Below are 22,101 nucleotides of genomic sequence, written 5' to 3' on the forward strand. Positions count from 1 at the left end.
ATCCATCTTGCTTTCAATCTGTGGTGCTTCCTTTTTAAGATGTGTCTCCTGGAGAAATATTATATCTGTTTTCAATGATTTTAAATGAGCTAACACTTTGCCTCTCTTGATAGGTTCATTAATTCCCTTAACATTCCAACTACAGAATTTAATTCCCTCACCCCCAATTTTTATATTCATGTCTTGCATCTTGTGATTAAGTGGTAGAGCAGATGATTCAGCACACTCAACCCTACCTTATACTCGAACATCAGGTAGATGAATTTTAGGTCACGTCTGTTTTCCATCCGAACATATCTCTTTAAGTAAAATATGCAATTCCATTCCAAATACAAAATATAATATGATATAAAATAAAAAAAAGTGATAGCAAATTGGATTAGTAAAGTGTGGAAAGTAAAAAGAAAAAGCAACTACAACTACAGTTAGTGCAGTTAGTGATAGCCACCCTAATGTGGCTAAGCATCTATGGACTTCCGTAGCTTTTGGTTAATAAACATACTAGCTCCGTACTTTCCTTGAAAGGAAAGTTTCCAATTCGATGTGAACAATTTGTGGGGGGGAAAGAAATAATGATTATATTCCATTAATGATATAATTAGTAGTCTCAAATTGAAATGTTAGTTTTGTATAATATAAACATTTATAAAAGAATAATCAAAAACATCAGAGAGAGCCACCATACATTTTTCATTGTAAAATATCTGAATCACACTTTACTTATGTTTCATACTTTTAGTTAATTCTTAAATAATCTAAATAATCTAATTATCAATAATTAGTGTTAGTTAGTATTCATGATTATTAATAGTTGTTAGAAGTTAGTACTAATATGTAAGTATTATATATCCGTTGCAGGATATTTACCCAAATCTTATTGCGAATTTTAGGCAACTCTTAAATATAATAGTTTAAAGTTTAGAGTTTAGAGTTCCATATCTTCTCTGCGAGATAGCAGTATCCAGGTAGGTGTTGAGTGTTGAATATTTTTCAATCTTCGATCTTGTCCTCGATGTTCTTGGCAAATTCAAATGCTTCTGTGTGCTTGATCAACTAGCCTGCTCATATTTCGACTATCCTGGTGAAACTTGAAGCAGTAATATTTACCTCTGTCTTTATTTATTGGCAAAATTGAAAATAAGAAAATAACAGTAATTGCACCCCAGCAGTATGAACATTCACTTCTCTAATTTCAGGTAGTCCTTACTTTCTCCTCCCCTTCTCAGCTCTCCCTCAGCCCTCTGGCTCCACCTCTTCCTTTCTTCCTCCCGCCCCCCCACCCTCACATCAGTCTGAAGAAGGGTTTTGACCCCAAACATTGCCTATTTCCTTCGCTCCATAGATGCTGCCTCACCCGCTGAGTTTCTCCAGCATTTGTCTACATTCGATTTTCCAGCATCTGCAGTTCCTTCTTAAACAGTAATGCCAACTCTTCAAATAAAAAGTAAAAGATTACAAATGGTATAAATATGAAATAAAGCAAAAATTGCTGTAAATAACTGGCAGTCAGGCAGTACATGTGTAGAAAGAAAGATTTCAGGTCCATCATTTCCAAACTGACTTGATTAGTACAGGTGTCAGAAGTTATGGGGAGAAAGCAGGGGAATGGGGTTAGGAGAGATAGATCAGCCATAATTGAATGGTGGAGCAGACTTGATGGGCCAAATGGCCTAATTCTGCTCCTATCACCTACGTCCCGATGACCAAACTGGCATGTTATAAGCTGCAGAATAAAGAGCGCTCAGAGTGGGAATGCAATAAAGCTCAATATAACCCAGTAAACTGAAAATTAGTGTTTCACAAAACAATCCCCCAAGCTGCATTTGGCTGTTCTAATGTAGAAAACATTAAAATGTGAGCACTGAATGCAGAACAATACTTCGGATGAAATGCAGGCATCTTGTTCACCTGCACTGGCATCAACGAAGCCCAACAAGAGCTTAAAGGAACTCACGTCTGGGCATGCCCTCAGGACGCAACACTGCATTCAGTAACCAGGCAAGCCTGTTTGTGTCAGAAGAAACTGCAGTGTTCCCATGTGAAAGCAGGGGATGTGTCATTGGAGAAATGGATCGATGACCTGCTAATGTGATGCATGGAGGGCTTGGCCATATGGGAAAGTCTTTGGTTTTGTTTCAGATTACCCGTATTTGCAGTTTTATTGCTTTCAATTTCATTAGTTCACATGCAACTCATTTTTCTCTCTTCACACATGCTGCCTGATCTGCAAGGTTTTCACAAGCTCTTCCCCTATACCTTCCCCTCACTTCTTTCTACCAGCTATCTCCCCTCTGCTTCATAGGTTTGAAGAAGGGTCCTGATTAAAAACTAATTTGCCATTTCCTTCTATAGATGCTGCCTGAACCACCATTCCTGCTGCAATTTGTTTTTTCACAAGTTAACTAGTATGTCCAGTCTTGTTTTTATGTTGACAGCATTCTCCTTCATTTCGAATTTCCAGCAATTGCTGAATTCTACATCTCACTGGTCCAGCATTTTCCCCATTTGTTTTTCTCTCTTCTCTTTTCTCTGTCTATTTACATTCACCTTCCACAGATTAGCAGCAAATAACAAACATCGTCACCTTCTTTCCTCATTCAACAACAATCTGTCATTCATATTTTATTGGTCTTCACGCTAACCATGACATTTAATTTGTTCTCCCCACCACTCCCTTCTCCTCTTTAAAATAAATAATGACTGCTTTCTAATTTTTCCATGTTCTGAGGACACGGAACTGAAACGTAATCTTTAGGGGCTGCGTAACGTACGGAATACTTCTTGCATTTTCAGTTTTTATTTCCTCTGTCTCAAAACATTTCCTGAGATTGACTACAATTGAATGCTGTCAGTCAAATTTATCAATAGCAATAATGACTTGCATTCATTAAACATCTTAAGCGTTCCAAGACAAATCACGGGAGAGCTATCAAATAATATTGATATTATATCAAGAAAAGTAACTAAAAGATTATATAAAAGGTGGGCTTGAAAGAGAGAAGCTTAAGGAGCCAAAGAGGCCATATTAATTCATTCCAAAACATGGAAAATGGAAGGGGCAGCTGCCAATGTTTGAGCAATATAAACACAGGAACAGTACAAGGCGGTGACTAGTGGGGAACCGCAAGGCTCGGTGCTGGGACCCCAGCTATTTACAATATATATTAATGATTTAGATGAAGGGATTACAAGTAACATTAGCAAATTTGCAGATGACACAAAGCTGGGTGGTAGTGTGAACTGTGAGGAGGATGCCATGAGAATGCAGGGTGACTTGCACAGGTTGGGTGAGTGGGCAGATGCATGGCAGATGCAGTTTAATGTGGATAAATGTGAAGTTATCCACTTTGGTAGCAAAAACAGGAAGGAAGATTATTATCTAAACAGTGTCAAGTTGGGAAATGGGGAAGTACAACAGGATCTGGGGGTCCTTGTTCATCAGTCAATGAAAGGAAGCATGTAGATACAGCAGGCAGTAAAGAAAGCAAATGGCATGTTGCCTTCATTACAAGAGGAGTTGAGTATAGGAGCAAAGAGGTCCTTCTGCAGTTGTACAGGGCCCTAGTGAGACCACACCTGGAGTATTGTGTGTAGTTTTGGTCCCCTAATTTGAGGAAGGACATTCTTGCTATTGAGGGAGTGCAGCGTAGATTCCGAAGGTTAATTCCCGGAATGGTGGGACTGTCATATGTTGAGAGAATGGAGCAGCTGGGCTTGCATACTCTGGAATTTAGAAGGATGAGTGGGTATCTTATTGAAACATATGATTATTAAGGGTTTGTACAAGCTGGAGGCAGGAAACATGTTCCCGATGTTGGGGGAGTCCAGAACCAGGGGCCACAGTTTAAGAATAAGGGTTAAGCCATTTAAAACAGAGATGAAGAAACACTTTTTCACACCGAGAGTTGTGAGTGTGTGGAATTCTCTGCCCCAGGGGCGATGGAGGTCAGTTCTCTGGAAACTTTCAAGAGAGAGCAAGAAACATAGAAACATAGAAAATAGGTGCAGGATTAGGCCATTCGGCCCTTCGATATGATCATGGCTGATCATCCAACTCAGTATCCTGTACCTGCCTTCTCTCCATACCCCCTGATCCCTTTAGCCACAAGGGCCACATCTAACTCCCTCTTAAATATAGCCAATGAACTGGCCTCAACTACCTTCTGTGGCAGAGAATTCCACAGATTCACCACTCTCTGTGTGAAAAATGTTTTCCTCATCTCGGTCCTAAAAGATTTCCCCCTTATCCTTAAACTGTGACCCCTTGTTCTGGACTTCCCCAACATCGGGAACAATCTTCCTGCATCTAGCCTGTCCAACCCCTTAAGAATGTTGTAAGTTTCCATAAGATCCCCCCTCAATCTTCTAAATTTTAGCGAGTTCAAACCGAGTCTATCCAGTCTTTCTTCATATGAAAGTCCTGACATCCCAGGAATCAGTCTGGTGAACCTTCTCTGTACTCCCTCTATGGCAAGAATATCTTTCCTCAGATTAGGAGACCAAAACTGTACGCAATACTCCAGGTGTGGTCTCACCAAGACCCTGTACAACTGCAGTAGAACCTCCCTGCTCCTATACTCAAATCCTTTTGCTATGGATGCTAACATACCATTCCCCTTCTTCATTGCCTGCTGCACCTGCATGCCTACTTAGATAGGGCTCTTGAAGATAGCGGAGTCAGGAGATATGGGGAGAAGGCAGCAAAGGGGTACTGATTGTGGATGATTAGCCATGATCACATTGAATGGCAGTGCTGGCTTGAAGAGCCGTATGGCGTACTCCTGCACCTATTGTCTATTGCCTGGACCAGAGGAGCACAGATCACAAAACACCACAGGGTTGAAGAAAGTTGCATGTATAAAATGGGATGAGACCATGGAGTAAGATGAAAAAATGAATGATAAACTCAAGATATGACATAGTCTGATGTAATGTTTAGGTAGGAAATTGGCCAACATTTTGTCCTCCAAGGTACGAAATATTTTACCCAAGTGCAACATTGACTGACACAGTAGACACAAAATGCTGGAGTAACGCCTGACCTGCCGAGTTAATCTAGCGTTTTGTGTCTACCTTTGATTTAAACCAGCATCTGCAGTTCTTTCCTACACATTGTATATTTACTGTACATTCCATGTCAGTCAAAGTTAATGAGCCATTCAAAAGAAACACAAAATTAACGTGAAAATGAAAACTTTCGATGAAATAAACACAAAATGGTGGAAGCTCCTGATCAATAAGCATTGGTAGAGACCAAACAATCTTATGTTTCATTCCACAGTCCATTACACTGATTGAACCTCAGTTCTAATGAAGGGTGTAGCCTGTACATTAACTGATCTACTCTCTCTACAAGTCCGATTCAGCTGATAAGTTTCTACCATTTACTGCAATACAATTTCCTTAATCTGCAATTACAAGTATTTCAAAACAACATGGAAATTTCACTGAACTTGACAATAAAAAATGTTAAAGGTAATAGAAAAAGGTAACACTTTCTCTTGACCAATAGAAGCGAGTGATCAATAAATCTTTGGGTAATTCTAATCCAAATATTGGCAATAATAAAATCCAAAAAAATGTTGGATGAAAACCTAACAAGATTCAACTGTTTCACATATACTGATATTTTCAGTTTTTATGGCGGAAAACTCTAGGTCAGATGCTAAAGTTAATCAAAATTATGAAAAAGGCTTCATACTGGACAATGCAAACTTTGAATGAATATTGATGTAATAAAATATGATATTGACAACATTAAACAGATTTTAGTTACAAAAATCTTTAAGCACTATAAAATTATTGATTTCATCTTAGTAGGAGGTTACAAATGCTCAAAATCATTGACCTGAAACTCAAAAAACTACAGCTGCTGGGAATCTAAAATAAAAGCAGAAAGTGATGGAAATACTCCAGAGTTCAGACCACACCTGCAGGAAGACCACCAAATTTCAAGTTTCAGGTCCACTTGCTTCAGATACAGCCTGGCATGTTGAATACACCCAGAATGTTCTTAAAGAGTCAACAAGTGCTACATGGATTTTAGTAAGGCATTTGATAAAACCCCCAAGGTGGGCTGAGCCAGAAGATTAAATTGCACAAGATTAGCAGTGTCTTGGTCGTATGGATTTAAAACCAGCTTACTGATAGAAGACAGAGTGTTGTGGTGGAAGGACAATATTTAGGCTGGAGAGCTGTGACCAGTGGTGTTCTGCAGGGATCTGTGCAAGCGACCTCTGCTGTTTGTGATATACTGCAGACTATGAGGAAGGCTGTCACGGTACACAGTGGGACATAGTTTAGCGACAGAAATGGGCTGAAAAATGGCAGATGGTGTTTAACCCAATGTGTGAGGTGTTGCACTTTGGTAGGTCGAATGCCATGAGGAAAATATACAATTAATGGCATGACCTTCAACAGCATTAATGTACAGAGGGATCTTGATGTCCAAGTCCAGAGCTCCTCTAAACTGGCAACACAAGTAGATAGACTGGTAAAGAGGCATCTGGTATACTTGCTTCATGGAGTGGTTGGACAGACTTAGATTATTTTCTCTGGAATGCCGGAGATTGCCGGAAGACTTGGTAGAGGACAACATTATGAGAGGTGTAGTGTAGATTGTCAGAACCCATTTCCCCCAGGATGCAAAAATCAAATGCAAGAGGGTATAGCTTTAAGGTGAGATGGGCAAGGTTTAAAGATGAGCAGGGCAGCTTTTTCTTAAAAAAAGAGGGTGATGAGTGTCTGGAATGCGCTGCCAGGGTTGGTGGTTAAGGCAGATACGATAGTGGCATTTCAGAGACTATTGCTTTGGCATATGGATATGCAGGAAATGGAGGGATATGGATTATGTGTACGTTAATATGAGATGGTCTTGGCATCATATTCGGCACGAATATTGTGGGCCGAAGGGCCTGTTCTTGTGCTATACTGTTCTATGATGGAGTAACTCAGCGGGTCAGGCAACATCTCTGGAGAACATGGAGTCAACATTTCGGGTCAGAACCCTTCCACAGACCCAACCCAAAACGTTGCCTATCCCTGGTCCCCAGAGATGCTGCCTGATCCATTGAGTTACTCCAGCACTTATCTTGCATACAAGGGACTGCAGTTCCTTTTGTCCAACATGTTCGACTTTTAATTTATAATAATCAAATGCTAACTTTCACGAGATGTTGCCTGACCTACTGAATAGTTCAACATTTTATTTTAATTCCATTTGCCAGAATGAAACATATTTACAAAATGAAGATACAAGAAACTGCAGATGGTGAGAATCTTGAACAAAACGCAAAGTGTTGGAGGAACTCAATGGGTCAAGTTGCTTCTGTGAGGGGAATGGGCATATGACATTTCAAATCAAGACACTTCGACTGAAGAAAGATTATAACCCAAAACATCATCTGTCCATTCTATCCACAAATGCTGATTTACCTTCCTTCAGCATTTTGTTACTTACATGCTTAAATTGAAGATTGGATTGGGGAGTCAGCAGAGCAATTGAGAAATCTGGAGCACACATCAGCATCAAAATAAAAAAGAAAGCTTCTTAGCTGCTGGTCCAAAGGCCTATTTCAACACTGTATGACTTTATGACTCTTGTCAGTATCAGTAAACAATCGAGTAAAACCTCTGACTGCACGCCTCTGACACAGCAATAAAATATAACCATGAAACATAGAAAATAGCTGCAGGAGTAGGCCATTCGGCCCTTCGAGCCTGCATCGCCATTCAATATGATCACGGCTGATCATCCAACTCAGTATCCTGTACCTGCCTTCTCTCCATACCCCCTGATCCCTTTAGCCACAAGGGCCACATCTAACTCCCTCTTAAGAGGGTACAAAAATACCCTACATTATCAGGGTACTTCTACTACATTGTCAACACTAATTTTTTGATATGACAAGAGCTTAGCAAGATTGTCACAAAATGCTGGAGTAACTCAGCAGGTTAGGCAGCATATCTGGAGAACATGGATAAGTAGTGACCTTTCAGGTCGGGTTCCTTCTTCAGACTGATTGTGGCAAGTGATAGATGGATACAAACAAGTAAGAGGTTGGACAAAGATGTGTGAATAGGATTTTTTTTTAAAGTGTAAATTGTGAAGCCATTAGAAGGAATGGGGAGAACTGGATGCGCGTCCAGGTGTGGCACGGGGAGGGGTTAGTTACCCAGAACGGGAGAGTTCAATGTTCATACTGTTCGAGTCCCTTGCCAGACTTCGTCCTGCTCCTCCTTTCTTCCAGCCTTCTCCTCCTCCCCTCCCCTCCAATGAAGTAAGATCCCCACTTGAAACGTCGCTTATCCATGTTCCGCAGCGATGCGTCTGACCTGCTGAAGTTACTCCAGCACTTAGTATTATTTTTTGTAAAACGGCATCTGCAGTTCCTTGTTCCAATATTGGCAAGATTGTTTGATTACCAGCGGAACCGAAGTGATCAGCCAGATATGGACAATAAAATCAACAACAAGAAAGCAGAGATTTAAAATAGGTTTGAGAGTAGTCATTGAAAAAAAAATCACGTAAACAATGATAAGGGTCTAGGACTCAATATCTGGAAATGCTAGTAAAACGCAAAACATGTTTTAAAACATCCATGAATGAGCACTCGCTGCGCTTTAACCTTCAACTGAAATTATACTGGATACCACGGTGTGCTGCAAATGTCTAGTCTAGGATTCTCCTAATATCTTCACAGTGGTTTTAAAATAATAATTTCCCAATATGCTACACATTAAAAAAAACAATGTTAGAAATGAAATTGTGCGTAATTTACGAGTTCTCCATTACATACATTTCCAACGATGGTGAACTCACCCTTTCTCTCTGTGTTTCACCCCTTGGCTCCCGATCCTGGCTAGGTTTAACTCTGTTTTCATCACAGTATTCATCCGGCACCAGCTGCTTAGAAGTTTTCTTTTTGCTCTTGAGGCTGATGTGCGCTCCAGATTTCTTCATTGCTCAGCTGACTCTCCAATCCAAGCACATAAGACAACGAAACAAAAACAAGTTCTGATCCACCCCCCACCACCCCCCAAAAAAAGTGGCGAATCTACTCTCCAGGCCACAGCTGGTAGAGATACAACATCCTTGGCAGAATGGTCCACGTTTACCTTCAAAACAAAGCAGTGGATGGAGGGGAAAGGTAAAGGTTTGGGAATGGACTGTCAGGAAGGAAGGAGGGAATGAATGGGTAAATAAATAAATGAATGGACGGCCGCCTTCACCGGGTGGTGAGATGCAGACACCCGACACTCTCCAGCATCTTCTCACTGCCCAGGGTCGAGAGCCGCTCTCACTCGGGACCAAGAGACGGAGTTGTGGGGGAAAGGAGTCCGCGAGTTGTTGCTGCTGTTGTTGTTGTTGCAGCAGCTGCTGCTGCAGTTAAATCTCAGCCATGCCCAGGCCGGCCCCGGCTCCACACTCGCCGCCACTCCCTTCCGTGCCCTCCCCGGCTCCAGCTCCAGCTCTGTGCGTGGCCTCCGCTCAAGCTGCTGCTGCTGCTGCCGCTGTTGCTGTTGCCGGTGAGAAGACGCCGCCGCCGCCGCCACCGCCGCCGCTGCTGCTGTTGCCGCTGTTGCTGTTGCTGTTGCTGCTGCTGTTGTTGCTGCTGTTGCTGCTGCTGTTGCTGTTGCTGCTGTTGCTGCTACCGCCGCCGCTGCCCGGCTCCTCCTGTTGCTGCTGCTGCTGCTGCTGCTATTGGCACCAACTGCTGCGCTGTCGGCATCGCCGCATTCAATGTGCCCGCGGAAAGGTCCCGCGTCAGCCGCACTGCGGACGGCATGTCAGCGGGGGTGATGACAGCGCTGATGAGACTTTATTTATTATTGTTGTTGTTTCACTCCCCTAAAACATCACTCACTTCCGGCGGCTGGCGCACTTGACCTCCCAGCCGGAAACACCGCCGGGGTCACGGTCATAAGATCACAAGTGATAGTAGAATTAGGCCATTCGGCCCATCAAGTCTACTCCACCGTTCAATCATGGCTGATCTATCTCTCCCTCTAACCCCATTCTTCTGCCATCTCCCCATTACCCCTGACACCTGGTCGGTATCTCGCGCCGGGTCGGTGGGCTTGCGGCAGAAAAGCGTGTTGAATCCACGTGCCTGTGACGTTGCTGCAGGGTAGTACATGTACTTCAACTACTTGTGCAAATGACAATAAACTCAACTTCCATCAAGTCATGGTGCAAAAGTCCACAAGGATCATCATGGTGGTACAGTGGTAGAGTTGCTGCCTTACAGCGCCAGAGACCCGGGTTGAATCCTGACCATGGCTACTTGTCTGTACGGAGTTTGTACATTCTTCCTGTGATCAGTTGGTTTCTCCAGCTACTCCGGTTCCCTCCCATACTCCAAAGACCTGCAGGTTTGTAGGTTCATTGCCTTCTGTAAAAAAATTATCCCTAGTGTGTAGGATAGAACCGAAGGGCCTGTTTCCATGCTGTATCTCTGAATTAAGACTCCGTCGCACAGTGGTAGAGCTGCTGCCTTACAGAGCCAGAGACCCGGGTTCGATCCTGACAACGACGCTATACTGTATGGAGATTGTATGTTCTCCCTGTGAATCCCTTGAGTTTTCCCCGGATGCTCCGGTTTCCTCCTACACTCCAAAGACATACAGGGTTTGAAGGTTAATTGAAAAGAATGTAAATTGTCCCTAGAGTGCAGGATACTGCTGGTCTTGGTGGGCTGAAGGGCCTGTTTCTGTGCTGTATCTCTGAACTAAACTAAAGGCATAGGAGCAGAATTAGGCCATTCAGCCGATCGAGGCTGCTCTGCCATTCAATCATGGCTGATCTATCTTTCCCTCTCAACCCCATTTTCTTGCCGTCCCATAACCTTTGACACCCTTACTAATCTAGAACCTGTCAATCGCCACATTAATAATACCCAAAAGACTTGGCCTCCGTGGCTGTCTGGGTCAATGAATTCTGCAGATTCACCACTCTCTGGTTCAAGGTATTCAAGCCTCATCAGTTTTCTAAAGGTTCGTCCTTTTATTCTGAGACTCTGCCCTCTGGTCCTAGACTCTCCCACTCCTGGAAACATCCTCTTCACATCCACTCTATCTAGTGCCTTCATAAGTCTTTGAATCGAATCTCCTACTTATTCAAGTGTGAGACATCCCACTGGTAAGAGTGAGACATCCCATTTTATCATTTTGAAGAGTTGGAAAATTCTCCCACTATATGTTTATCTCTTGGTCATTATCACTGAAAATTGTGTTTTGTTCAAGAGAGAGAGAGAGAGAGAGAGAGTGTGTGTGGCGTGCCTCCCTGCTAGCTGTGTTCCCCTGTCTTATGTTCAACGAAGACTGAACCACTGGATCAAATCCAAGATGACCAGCACCGCCATGTGATCAAGACTGGACTGCTGGGAAGGTCCAAGACACCCAGTGCCTCTACTGAGACTGAGATGCCAGTGTCTCTTCCTGCCCACGGACAACGAGGGACTGCGCACACACACAGGGACAAAGACTGAGCCGCCGGGATAATCCGGAGACCACCAGTGCCTCATCTTGCGGCAAGGGTGAACTGCAGGAAGCAGTCTGAGATTGCCACGCATCATTAGGAGTCTGAGATTGCCACGCCTCTTCCTTTAACGAGACATGACAGAGCTGCCGGGATCACCAGCTTCATCACACATGCGCTCTGATGCCGAGGGACAGCAATCCAATAAAATAGGTCCTGTGTGTTCACCCTAATGAGAGTGTCAGTGTGGATACTGCCGAATTTGGCATCATACCCGATGCCACCAGGGGCAGATCTACTATGAAACTAATGAAGCTTAAGCTTCAGGGCCCCTAATCCTGGAGGGGCCCCAGAAGCTACTTTAGTCCAGATATTCTTACAATTTAAATCGGAATACCAATTTTTTTGTCTTCCTAGAAATGAATCCGATTTTTCACCTCGACTAAACCCCTCGCCTCGACTAAACTTCACCTCACACTTAAACCTCAACTCACTAAACCTCGCCTCGACTAAACCTCCCACCGCACACATAATCCTCGCCTCGACTAATCGCCGACTCTCTCCCGATCCTGCGGCGACGGGCTGTGGCCGCTGTCGGCGGGGGAGTGGGGCACGGGCTCGACGTCAACGTCAGCACGCTTGCGCCCCTCCCCTCCCGTCCCACAGGCTCTCTCGGACAATGCGCCTGCGCCGCTCTCTGCGCTCAGCCCCGCCCCCCCTGGTTGGAGCCGTTCTGCTCACATAAAGCGCCGCCAACGGCCGGGGGTGGGGGGGCTATAAATAGCGGGAGCGGGAGAGACGAATGGCATACTACTGCACCTATTGTCTATTGGCTCTTTCATGAAATATATATCTTTTGGGGGTTATTTTACAGCTTATGTGTTAGCCGGCCTCATGGACCCCCGGGCAATACTTCCTACTTTTTTTCTGGAGGTGAATATCATGCTTAGTCCACATTGCTTAAAAATGTTGGGTCTACTGTATGAGAAGGGGTATTTAAAAAATAATAATATTAATAATATACTGTAATTTAATAGAAAATAATAGTTAAAATAAATTAAAAGATTATTAAAGTATCATGTAAGTTAACGAAAAAACTTTCAAATTAAGGATGTTTCATTCTAAATATATTTAATATAAAATAATTACAAATAATTTAAAACACTATTAACATTTATGACAGAAATTCAAATTAGTCGTGATCTGTCATGGAACAACCCCATTAAAGAAGATAACAGTGGTTACCCAGACCTCGTTGCTGGTTGCGAAAGGGCCCCCATAACGATTCAAGCTTCAGGGCCCTAAAAATGTAGGTCCACCACATTGAGGAAACATTGCGACCTTTCTTGAAGCATTTTACATATCTTGCGGCAAAGAGTAGAGGACTTATTTCAGGAAACTCAAATCAAGCCTGAAATCAATATTTCCCTTCCATAAGAACTGGCTCAATGTAATTAAGCTAGTGCAAGGATTTTGGCCTGGAAGAAGATCCCTAATGTTGGTTCACTTATCATGTCAATAAATTTGGAGGATTTTTGCAGCTACAGCATTAGCACTGTCTGCTGTAACTGTTCTCTTTTTAAAAGTGTTCTGGTGGGTGGAGATCTTTGCCATTGTGAGATCAGTGCCAAGTTTGAGGTCTTGATCTGAAACATTTTCATATTTTTCTGATGATGTAGAAGGACACCATTTGACCCATCAAGCCAGCGGCATCCCCATCCTCCCACTTCATTCCCTGTAACCCATTCTCTTAATTGTAATTACCTTTAGGGGCTGTGTACTGTTCAATTAACCTGGGACACTTGGGATTTTGATGCTGTTGGACCACCAGATTTTTCGCACTATTGGATTTATTCCTATTAATACCCCAACACACTTTTAATTCCTGAAATAAAAATACAATGGAGCTGGATATCTACCTGAATAGAACTGGCTAACATATGAGGAGGGCTTATCAACATGGAGGTTTTGGCACTATCAGTGAAGCTGTAAGTTTAACAAGCTTGACTTTTAAAGCTGGTTTCTGAAAAAAATAGTTATAAATTAACTGATTGTTTAAGTTGATGGTACATTCCCATTTAGTTCTGGCCTTATGTGGAAGAAAAACATGTGAATTACTCAGTGAGCTATTTGGCCTGTGGAGTCATTTCTGCCAATATTCTGACATCAGTCTCATGTATCCTTTATCCAAATTCCGTGGTTGCAAAGTCATGGGCTTGTGGTTAAAACACAACCAATGAAGACAAACTTTCCTGCCACAAACACAACCAGGTTGAAATGTTCAAGAGGGAAAAGGAGAGATGGCTGTCAGCTGTGCAGGATGCCATTAGTTTTGTTGGCTCTGTTGGACTCTGGTATTCCGACATGCAGTTGCTTGATGGCAATTCTTCATTGGAAGGATAGCCCATTGCAGCAGAATCATGATAATTTTACCCGAAGTTCAGTATATCAGACACTATTGAAACATGGAAGATAACACCAGCCTACATGTATATTGTAAAGAAATTTACAATGAAATGATTAAGGCTGGATCTTAATGGAAAAGCTCTGGCCAGAATTGAAACAACTTGTTCTGACCTTTGGGCTAAACTGGTGGACCAAATTAAAAAGCTGTCAGATCCCGATCAATTGGTTATAAATATCTAAGTTTTCAATTATCTTCAACATCTTGATATTTTAATTAAATTTCCCCTTAATATTTCACTTTTTCAGGAACTAAATCTCTAGTTTAATTAAATCCTTGCAATCCGGATTTTGGTATTAGTGTTTGGTTTCGTATTGTTACGTTTATCTAGATACAGTCAGTAACTTTGCTTTGCTTGCTGTCCAGGTACGTAAAGAGACTTGACATAAAGAGGCTACCACTGATGGAGCAGGAGGTGGCTAATGAAGTGGTTAGATTTTGCGTTTGGCCGCTAATGTACAGCTTTTGGTCTGCTCCCATATAGAGTCTTAAGGTTCTCAATACTATCACAAATGTTTCTCTCTACCTTGAGTCAGTGGGGACATTGCATTTCTTCAGGGAAGGTTTGCACACACCCTTGAATCTTTTCCTCTGATCTCTCGCGAGAGAACTTTGAATAATATCTGTTTTGGGGAGTCACACATGAAGAGGAGGGGGAGGGATTGCTCGGAGATGAGGGGAAATAAGCCGCGCCTGCACAATTAGGAGCTTTGGGTGAGTGGAGGAATATTGCGTTGGGGGAACTGGTGAGTGGTGGAACAGTGGGGGACCAACGCATCCCACTTAGTCTATTACACAACTAAAACTCTGATCTTGTTATCTTCCAGTTTGTGGGGTATTTCTATTTTCTCAAAAACGGTTTGCGATAGCACTGTGATTTTTCGCCAATTCACTCACCATTCCCCTATGCTGCGATTGCACCAAGTTTCATTCCGATCGGTTGAATGCCATAAATGTTAGCGAGGTTTAAAAAATCTTAAAAACTGCGCGTGCGCAGATTGATCTCTTCTCCTGCAATTCAGTGCCGTGCGGATTAGTCTTTTCTCCTGTCACTCACCGGATGACCCGCCCCTTCCTGCGCCATCGCATCTTTACTGGAGCTGAGGATGGCCGGCGGAGGTTTCCAATCATGCACAATTTTTGGAGCGCCTCGGAGCAGCCCCGAGCAGACCAGCCCCGAGCAGACCAGCCCCGAGCAGACCAGCCCCGAGCAGACCAGCCCCGAGCAGCCCAGCCCCGAGCAGCCCAGCCCCGAGCAGCCCAGCGTCGAGCAGCCCAGCGATGGAGACCCAGAGTCGGAGACCCAGCCCAGTGCTGGAGACCCTGCCCAGCCCAGCGTCGGAGACCCAGCCCAGCCCAGAGTCGGAGACCCAGCCCAGAGTCGGAGATGTCGCCAAATGGAAAGCAGAGACTCTGATCCCGGCGGAGGAGAACGACCAGCAACCAGCGCCCGCTGTGAATCCCCATCGCACCGCCAATTCCAGCCACTACCCCTCTGGTCCCCCTTGCTGGCTCCTCCCCCTCCCTCGTGATACCCCCTCTCGCCAATGGCTCTTCCACCATCTTTTCTCCGAGCTCACTCCCCCCCCCCCCACACACCCCTCTCTCCCCACAACTTCCACCCCCCGCCCACACACCCCCTCCCCCCACAACTGCCCCCGCCCACAACCCCCCTCCCCCCACAACACCCCTCCACAACTCCCCCCGTCCACACGCCTCGACCTCCACACCCCCCTCTGCACCCACACCCCCAACCCCCACACCCCCCTGCCCCCACAAACCCCCCGCGCCACAACCTCCCCCGCTCCAACAACCCCGCCGCCCCCAACACACACACACACCCTCCCACATTCACCCCCCTCCCACACACACACCCATTCCCACACATCCCTCCTCCCCCCTCCCACATCCCTCCTCCTGCCCTCCAACGCCCCTCCCACACACACACATACGATAGCACTACGATTTTTCACCACCTTACTCACCATTCTCCTGTGCTCAAATGCAACAAGTTTTGTTCTGATCGATGGTTTAGTTTATACATTATTAAGGTTTAAAAATCTTTAAAACCGCGCATGCGCAGATTGGTCCTCTCCTGCCGCACCATCGCTGCACTGATTGGCTGGGTTGGCTGTCAGTCACGGGCGGTGCCTGCCTCACCCGACGTTGTCCAGCGTTGCACGGTCACAGCCGCAGCCAGTTGGCCGGAAGTGGTTGGAGGGGACGGCCCCAGCCGCCACGGCCCGAAGCCCACATCTGCCGTGGCCCGAGGCCCGTAGCCACCGCGGCCCGAGGCAGCCGCTGCTCCGGCTCGCAAGGAGGGAAACTAGCAGCAACCTCAAGATCCTGGGGAGGTGAGGAGAGTGGCTGGGGGGATTGAGGGAGAGGAAGGGATATGGAGGGATAGGGGGGAAAGTGTGGGAGGTGAGGAGGGAGAGTGTTTGAGAAAGGGGAATAGAGGGAGAGCAGGGGGGGAGGTAGGGAGTGGGGAATACCTGGGGAGGTGTGGATGGAGACTGGGGGATTGAGGGAGAGGAGGGGATAGGGAGGGAGAGGGAGGGAAAGTGTGGGTTGAGGAGGGAGCGTGTGGAGGAGGATGGATAGAGGGAGAGGAGGGGGTAGGGAGGGGAGTGTAGGGAAGAAGGGAGTGTCAGGATAGGGGAAAGTAGAGGTGAGGGAGGGATTGGGGAGGATAGGAGGAGAGGAGAAAGAAGAGGGAGGAAGGGGAAATAGAGGGAGAGGGTGGTGGAGGTAGTGAGTGGGGAATAGAGGGAGAGGAGGGCACTGGAGGAGGTGAGGTGGGATAGTGGGGGGGATAGGGGGTGGTGGGGAGGTGGGAATAGAGGGATGGGAGGGGGGTATGGAGGGAGGGAGTAACTGTGAAGGTAGGGGAAAGGAGGGAGGGAGAGATTGGGGGAGGGGAGGAGGAGAGGAAAAAGAAGAGGAGGGGGAGAGAGGGCTGGGGATGAGGGGAAATGAGCTGCGCCTGCGCAGTTGGGGGCTATGGGTGAGTGGTGGAATATTGCGTTGGGGGAACGGATTGCGTTGGGGGACCATGCCTCCCGTGTGACAGGGACCCAACGGGTCCCACTTAGTCTAGTGTTCAATAAAATTAGATCCAGGCCTGACCCGTCTAGTCGGAATATCCTCAAACTGGCTCAAAGGTTCTTCTGGATGCATTTAAAAAATCTATCTTCTCTATACCTTTCACACAAATGCAGTCCCAGTTAATAGCAAATAAATTGGTATCCCATACCGCTATATTCAAATTATTTTTTGTGTGCTTCATCTGCAGTATATATCTGCTCTATCTTCTGCTGTATATAACCTCAGCAAAATGAGGTCCCTTTTTTTTCTTCTTAAACTCTACCCACGTACTACATTTGAAAAGCCTTCCAGGATATTTCACAGTATTGGATTTCTTATCACATCATTACCACAGTATTGGATTTCTTAGTCGTCTGCTCTTTTGTTTCCTAACATGCCTCATTGTGAATTATTGTTTGAAAATATCTTTCTGAAGCATCTTGAAGCATTTCCGTAACATTAACGATGTTATTTAAATGGGAATTTTTGTTTTTGTCCAGCTGGTCTCAGAGAGGTAGAATGCAGACAGCCCCAGTTATATTCAAGGCCTTTATCTACTACCGAAACCTGCTGATATTTGCTAACACAGTTTATCTGCTGCTTTAACACATTTTTCTGGAGTTGAGAAAGTAAAGACTGATTTGAATGAACAGCATTCCCAAAGTCATGGAGGTCATGAAAATGCCTGTGATGTGATCAACAAGCCAAGTACAAGGTTGTCTCTTTTGACTATTTACTCAGTTCATTACAGAGCTGCCAACTCTCACGCATTGAGCGTGAGACTCACGCATTTTGCCACATTCTCACACTCTCACACTGATCACAAATTTCTCACGCTCTGTCGTGTGAAATTCTGTGATCAACAAAAATTTCAAAACTCATATCAACTGCATGGGCCATGGGTGTTGGAGAGCCGGGGCTGAGGGAGGGATGGAAGCAGAAGCAGCGGCGGGGGCAGATGCGGATCGGGAGCCGGGGCTGGCGAGTGTTTGCCGGGCTGGCGAGTGTTTGCCGGGCTGGTGAGTCGCTCGCTGTAGCTCCGGCCATGGAGCAGCCTCATTGCTAGAGTCCCAGGCCGTCGGTGGCGTCAAAAGCGTTGCGCCGCTGCCGTGAGTGTCTCTGTGCTGAATTTGCCAGCATGGATCAGGCTGCGGCTCAGTGCATCCTGGAGGACAACCAGTGGCTGCTGGAAGTAGGTACCAGGCACTGGGTAGAAGCGGTGGAAGATAGTGGCCTTCAAATGGTGAGGGTTGGAGAAAGCATCCTGTTTGCCTGCTAGATTTTCACTTACTGTAACTGCAGGAAAAATGTTCCAGATGTTGGGGGAGTTCAGAACCAGGGGTCACAGTTTAAGAATAAAGAGTAAGCCAGTTAGGACTGAGATGAGGACAAACTTTCTTCACGCAGAGAGTTTTGAATCTGTGGAATTCTCTGCCACAGAAGGCAGTGGAGGCCAATTTTTTCAAGAGAGAGTTACAATTAGCTCTTGGGACTAACCAAATCAAGGGATATGGGGGAAAAAACAGGAAAGAGGTACTGATTTTAGATGAACAGCCATGATCATATTGAATGGCAGTGTTGGCTCGAAGGGCCCAATGGCATATTCCTACGCATATTTTCAATGTTTCTATGCTTGAGTATATGGCAATAAAACTCAACCACTTGATTTTGAAGCATTCATGCATGGTGGAGGTATAATGTAGTCATAGAGTGATACAGTGTGAAAACAGGCCCTTCGGCGCAACTTGCCCACACCAGCCAACTGGTCCATATCCCTCCAAACCTGTCCTATCCATGTATCAGTCCAACTGTTTCTTAAATGTTCTAACTGTTTCTTAAATAGTCCCTGCCTCAACTACCTCCTCTGGCAGCTTATTCCATATGCCCACCACCCTTTGTGTGGAAAAATTTACCACTTAAAAATACTTAAAACAAAAAACATTGAAATCATACTTCTACAATGCACTAAAACATGATTTTAATACATGAAATTTCAAAATGCCCCTTCCACACTCTCCCCCCACTCGGTTGCTCCACTCCCTCGCCGGGTACCCCCAAGGCTGGTGAATAGTGATCGCTCAGCCTCCCCACTTTCAAAAATGCTCTGTGGCCCCTGGTTCAGACAGAGAGCACTGCCAGATGTGAGCGGGGAACTGAGGCCAATTGTCCGTGATGTCTGGATCCCAATGCTCAGCGCTTTGTGTTTCGGAGTTGGCTAAATTAATTAATTTGTAATTAGCCTGATTTGTAATTAGTTGACAAAACCTTAATTTATTAATCCGGAATATCCAGGGGGATGGGATAAGTGTAATATTAAAAGGATATGCAAGGTGTCAGGCTGTCTGTCACAACATACAGCCCCGATAACCCATTATTTCCTTCAGTTAAATATTGGGAAGGTAGCACTGTTGTCATTTGCCATTCAACTATTATGTTTGTTTACCTCACTGACTATTTCTAAACCCCCCCCCCCCCAAATTCCTTTGACAGGTTGAGTAGAAATGTCCCCAATCTCATTGTTTTATTAATTGAACACGTAGATGAACATCCTCAAGCATTGGAACAAAATTTTGCCCTCGGTACATATTAACTGTAATATAATAATGTATGCATGTTGGTAGGTGCAATCAAAAAGATCTCTTTGTCATTGTTGTGTTATGAATACCACAGAAAATACTATGTACTCTCAAGATCACATTTAATAGAATAATATTGCTTAAATATATAGTTATTGGACTTTGCATTTCGGAAAAGTCCCAGCTGAGATGAAGACAGCAAAATACTGAAAATATTGGGGTGAAAATGACTTCAGGCCAGTTTGTTAGGAAAATGAAGGAAACGGTAACAGAATACATACAGCTGAATGAGTAGAATTTTATGGATGAGAAATTGTGTTCAACCAATTGATGACTTCTTTGACAAAGTAACTAGCATGTTAGATAACAAGGAAGCCAAAGAATGCCTGTGAAGTGCCCCTCAAAGATTACTGCATTAGATAAGCACCTGTGGACATAATCGGTTAAGTCCATGGGGTCTGATTTGGGGCTTTATGCGTGGGCCAGATATATTGTCAGTGCAGAGGAGCTAGGAGCAAGGCCAAGTGTGCATCCAGAGTCAAGGTCTGGAATAGTACAAGGTGTGCAGTCAAAGCTGGGACAATGGGAGTGTTCAGCACTGGGAACCTAAGCAGGTAAGCACCTATGATCAGGGTAGAATAGGGGCCAGGTGTAAGGCTGGACCCGGGGTCAGGAATGAGAGAAGGTATGCAACTGGAGTCAGCGTCAGGAGCAGTACCAGGTGTGCAGTGAGACCCAGGTTGGTCAACATGGGCCAAGTGTTTGATCATAATCTGATTTTCATACATGAATATACTAAGATCATTCATGTGCTGCACATGTTGATCAGAGCCTGGCTCTACTGTGGAATGTAATTCAGCCTAACCTTATTCATAGCTAATCCAATTTAAAGCATAAATATTGCATTGAAGTGAAAGTTAAAAGACTTGCTACAGTATGCACCAGATTGCACAATTTCAAGCTGAAAATGCAAAAGCTCTGTACCAATGGGAGGGGGAACATCCCCCTCCCACAACCTCCCCACCTCGGTCGCTACGCTCCCTCGGGCTTGGTCTCTTGCAATTTCTCACTCCAAAATCTCATCCAAAGTTGGCAGCCCTGTCATTACAAATATACCTGATTTTAAGGGATTGGTATGCACGATACGAACTAAAACCATTGTTGTAATAAGATTAATAACTAAGTTGTGCTTGCTTCTAGAAGACGAAAGTGAAGATGGAAGATTTTTCCTCGTTAGTATAGTGGTTTAACATCCCCGCTTGTCATGCGGGAGACCGACTTTCAATTTCCCGACGAGGAACCACAGGGTGTTATTCCCTGACCTTTTGATTTTGATGTATGTTAAGCCTTTATGGCCACTTTTTTAATGTTTATTGGTAATTGCCTCATTATATATTCGGAACCATTAGGAGCCGGTATTATTTATCACATTGTGGTTGTAGATTTTGAACGATTTAAACGTATCGGATTTTTAAAATTCATATAAATTCATAGCGCTGCCCGAGCGCCAAATCCCTTCAGCTATACCTGCAACTGAAGCTACGGGTCGATTAGTAGACCTCGAAGAGGCATTGACACTTTGTTTTTATGTAGAGGGGTAATAGAGAAGGGCTCCAGACCACGATTTCACTGACTGAATGATACAGATGTCCTGACTGAAAATCACACCCTTCCGATCAATTATTTTAGGATAAGCCTTTCTAGAGACCCCCTTCAGCCTCATGGACCTTAGCGTACCCCTAGTTCCTAAAACCCATTTCCATCACTGCCTGACCCGCTGAGTTACTCCAGCTGTTTGTGTTATCATTGGTTTAAACCAGCATCTGCAGTTCCTTCCTACAAATAATGGTTGGTGTTTTCCAAATTTGGATGTTTTGCAACATGTACCAATTTCTAGTTACTGTACATGTAAAATAAAAGGATACAAACTGCTAGAATAATTCAGCAGGTCAAGCAGCATCTCTGGAGGACATGGATAGGTGATGTTTTGGGTTGAGACATTTCTTCAGACTGATTTTAGTTTAGTTTAATTTAGGAAACCGAAGATTCGGAGAAAACCAATGCGGTTACGGGATGAACGTACAAACTCCGCACACACAGCACCTCGTAGTTAGAATCAAACCCGTGTTTCTGGTGCTGCAAGCATTGTAAGGTGGCAATTACCGCTGTGCCACCATGCCGCCCAGATTGTGGGGAGAGAGAAGAAAACTAGAAGCAGGGAGAGGCAGGACAAAGCATGGCAGGTAATAGATAGATGCAGGCGAGGTGAGAGTAATAATGAAGCATGTTAGGAAACAAAAGGGCAAATTACTAAGAAATCCATTACTATGTAAATGATTGGTGAATATCCTGGAAGCTTTTTCAAATGAGGCCAAGTGGGTAGAGTTTCGGGAAAAAAAGGACAACCACTTTGACAGGTAAATAGTTGGAACAAAGGCCAGATATAAAAGCAGAAGGTTTAGTTTAGAGATACAGCGCAGAAACAGGCCCCACAG

The 22,101-nt window shown here is 44.6% G+C and overlaps 1 protein-coding gene across 7 annotated transcripts in view; it reads right to left on the reverse strand.

Annotated features, from left to right (window-relative positions):
- The window catches only part of mast2 (microtubule associated serine/threonine kinase 2), a 349,172-nt gene extending 334,287 nt beyond the window's left edge, over positions 1-14,885 (reverse strand). For 4 of the 7 annotated variants that reach the window (XM_033028664.1, XM_033028658.1, XM_033028661.1 and 1 more), the window contains exon 1: positions 8,822-9,480. In XM_033028664.1, the coding sequence (XP_032884555.1) occupies positions 8,822-8,962 (141 nt within the window). In that variant the 5' untranslated portion in view covers positions 8,963-9,480. Of the gene's footprint in view, positions 1-8,821; positions 10,002-14,840 lie in introns of those variants that run through there. The other 3 variants (XM_033028660.1, XM_033028659.1, XM_033028662.1) reach the window with 2 other exon arrangements.
- Positions 14,886-22,101: the final 7,216 nt, after the last annotated feature.

Source organism: Amblyraja radiata, chromosome 10 (genome assembly GCF_010909765.2).
Source record: "Amblyraja radiata isolate CabotCenter1 chromosome 10, sAmbRad1.1.pri, whole genome shotgun sequence".
Lineage (NCBI taxonomy): Eukaryota > Metazoa > Chordata > Chondrichthyes > Rajiformes > Rajidae > Amblyraja > Amblyraja radiata.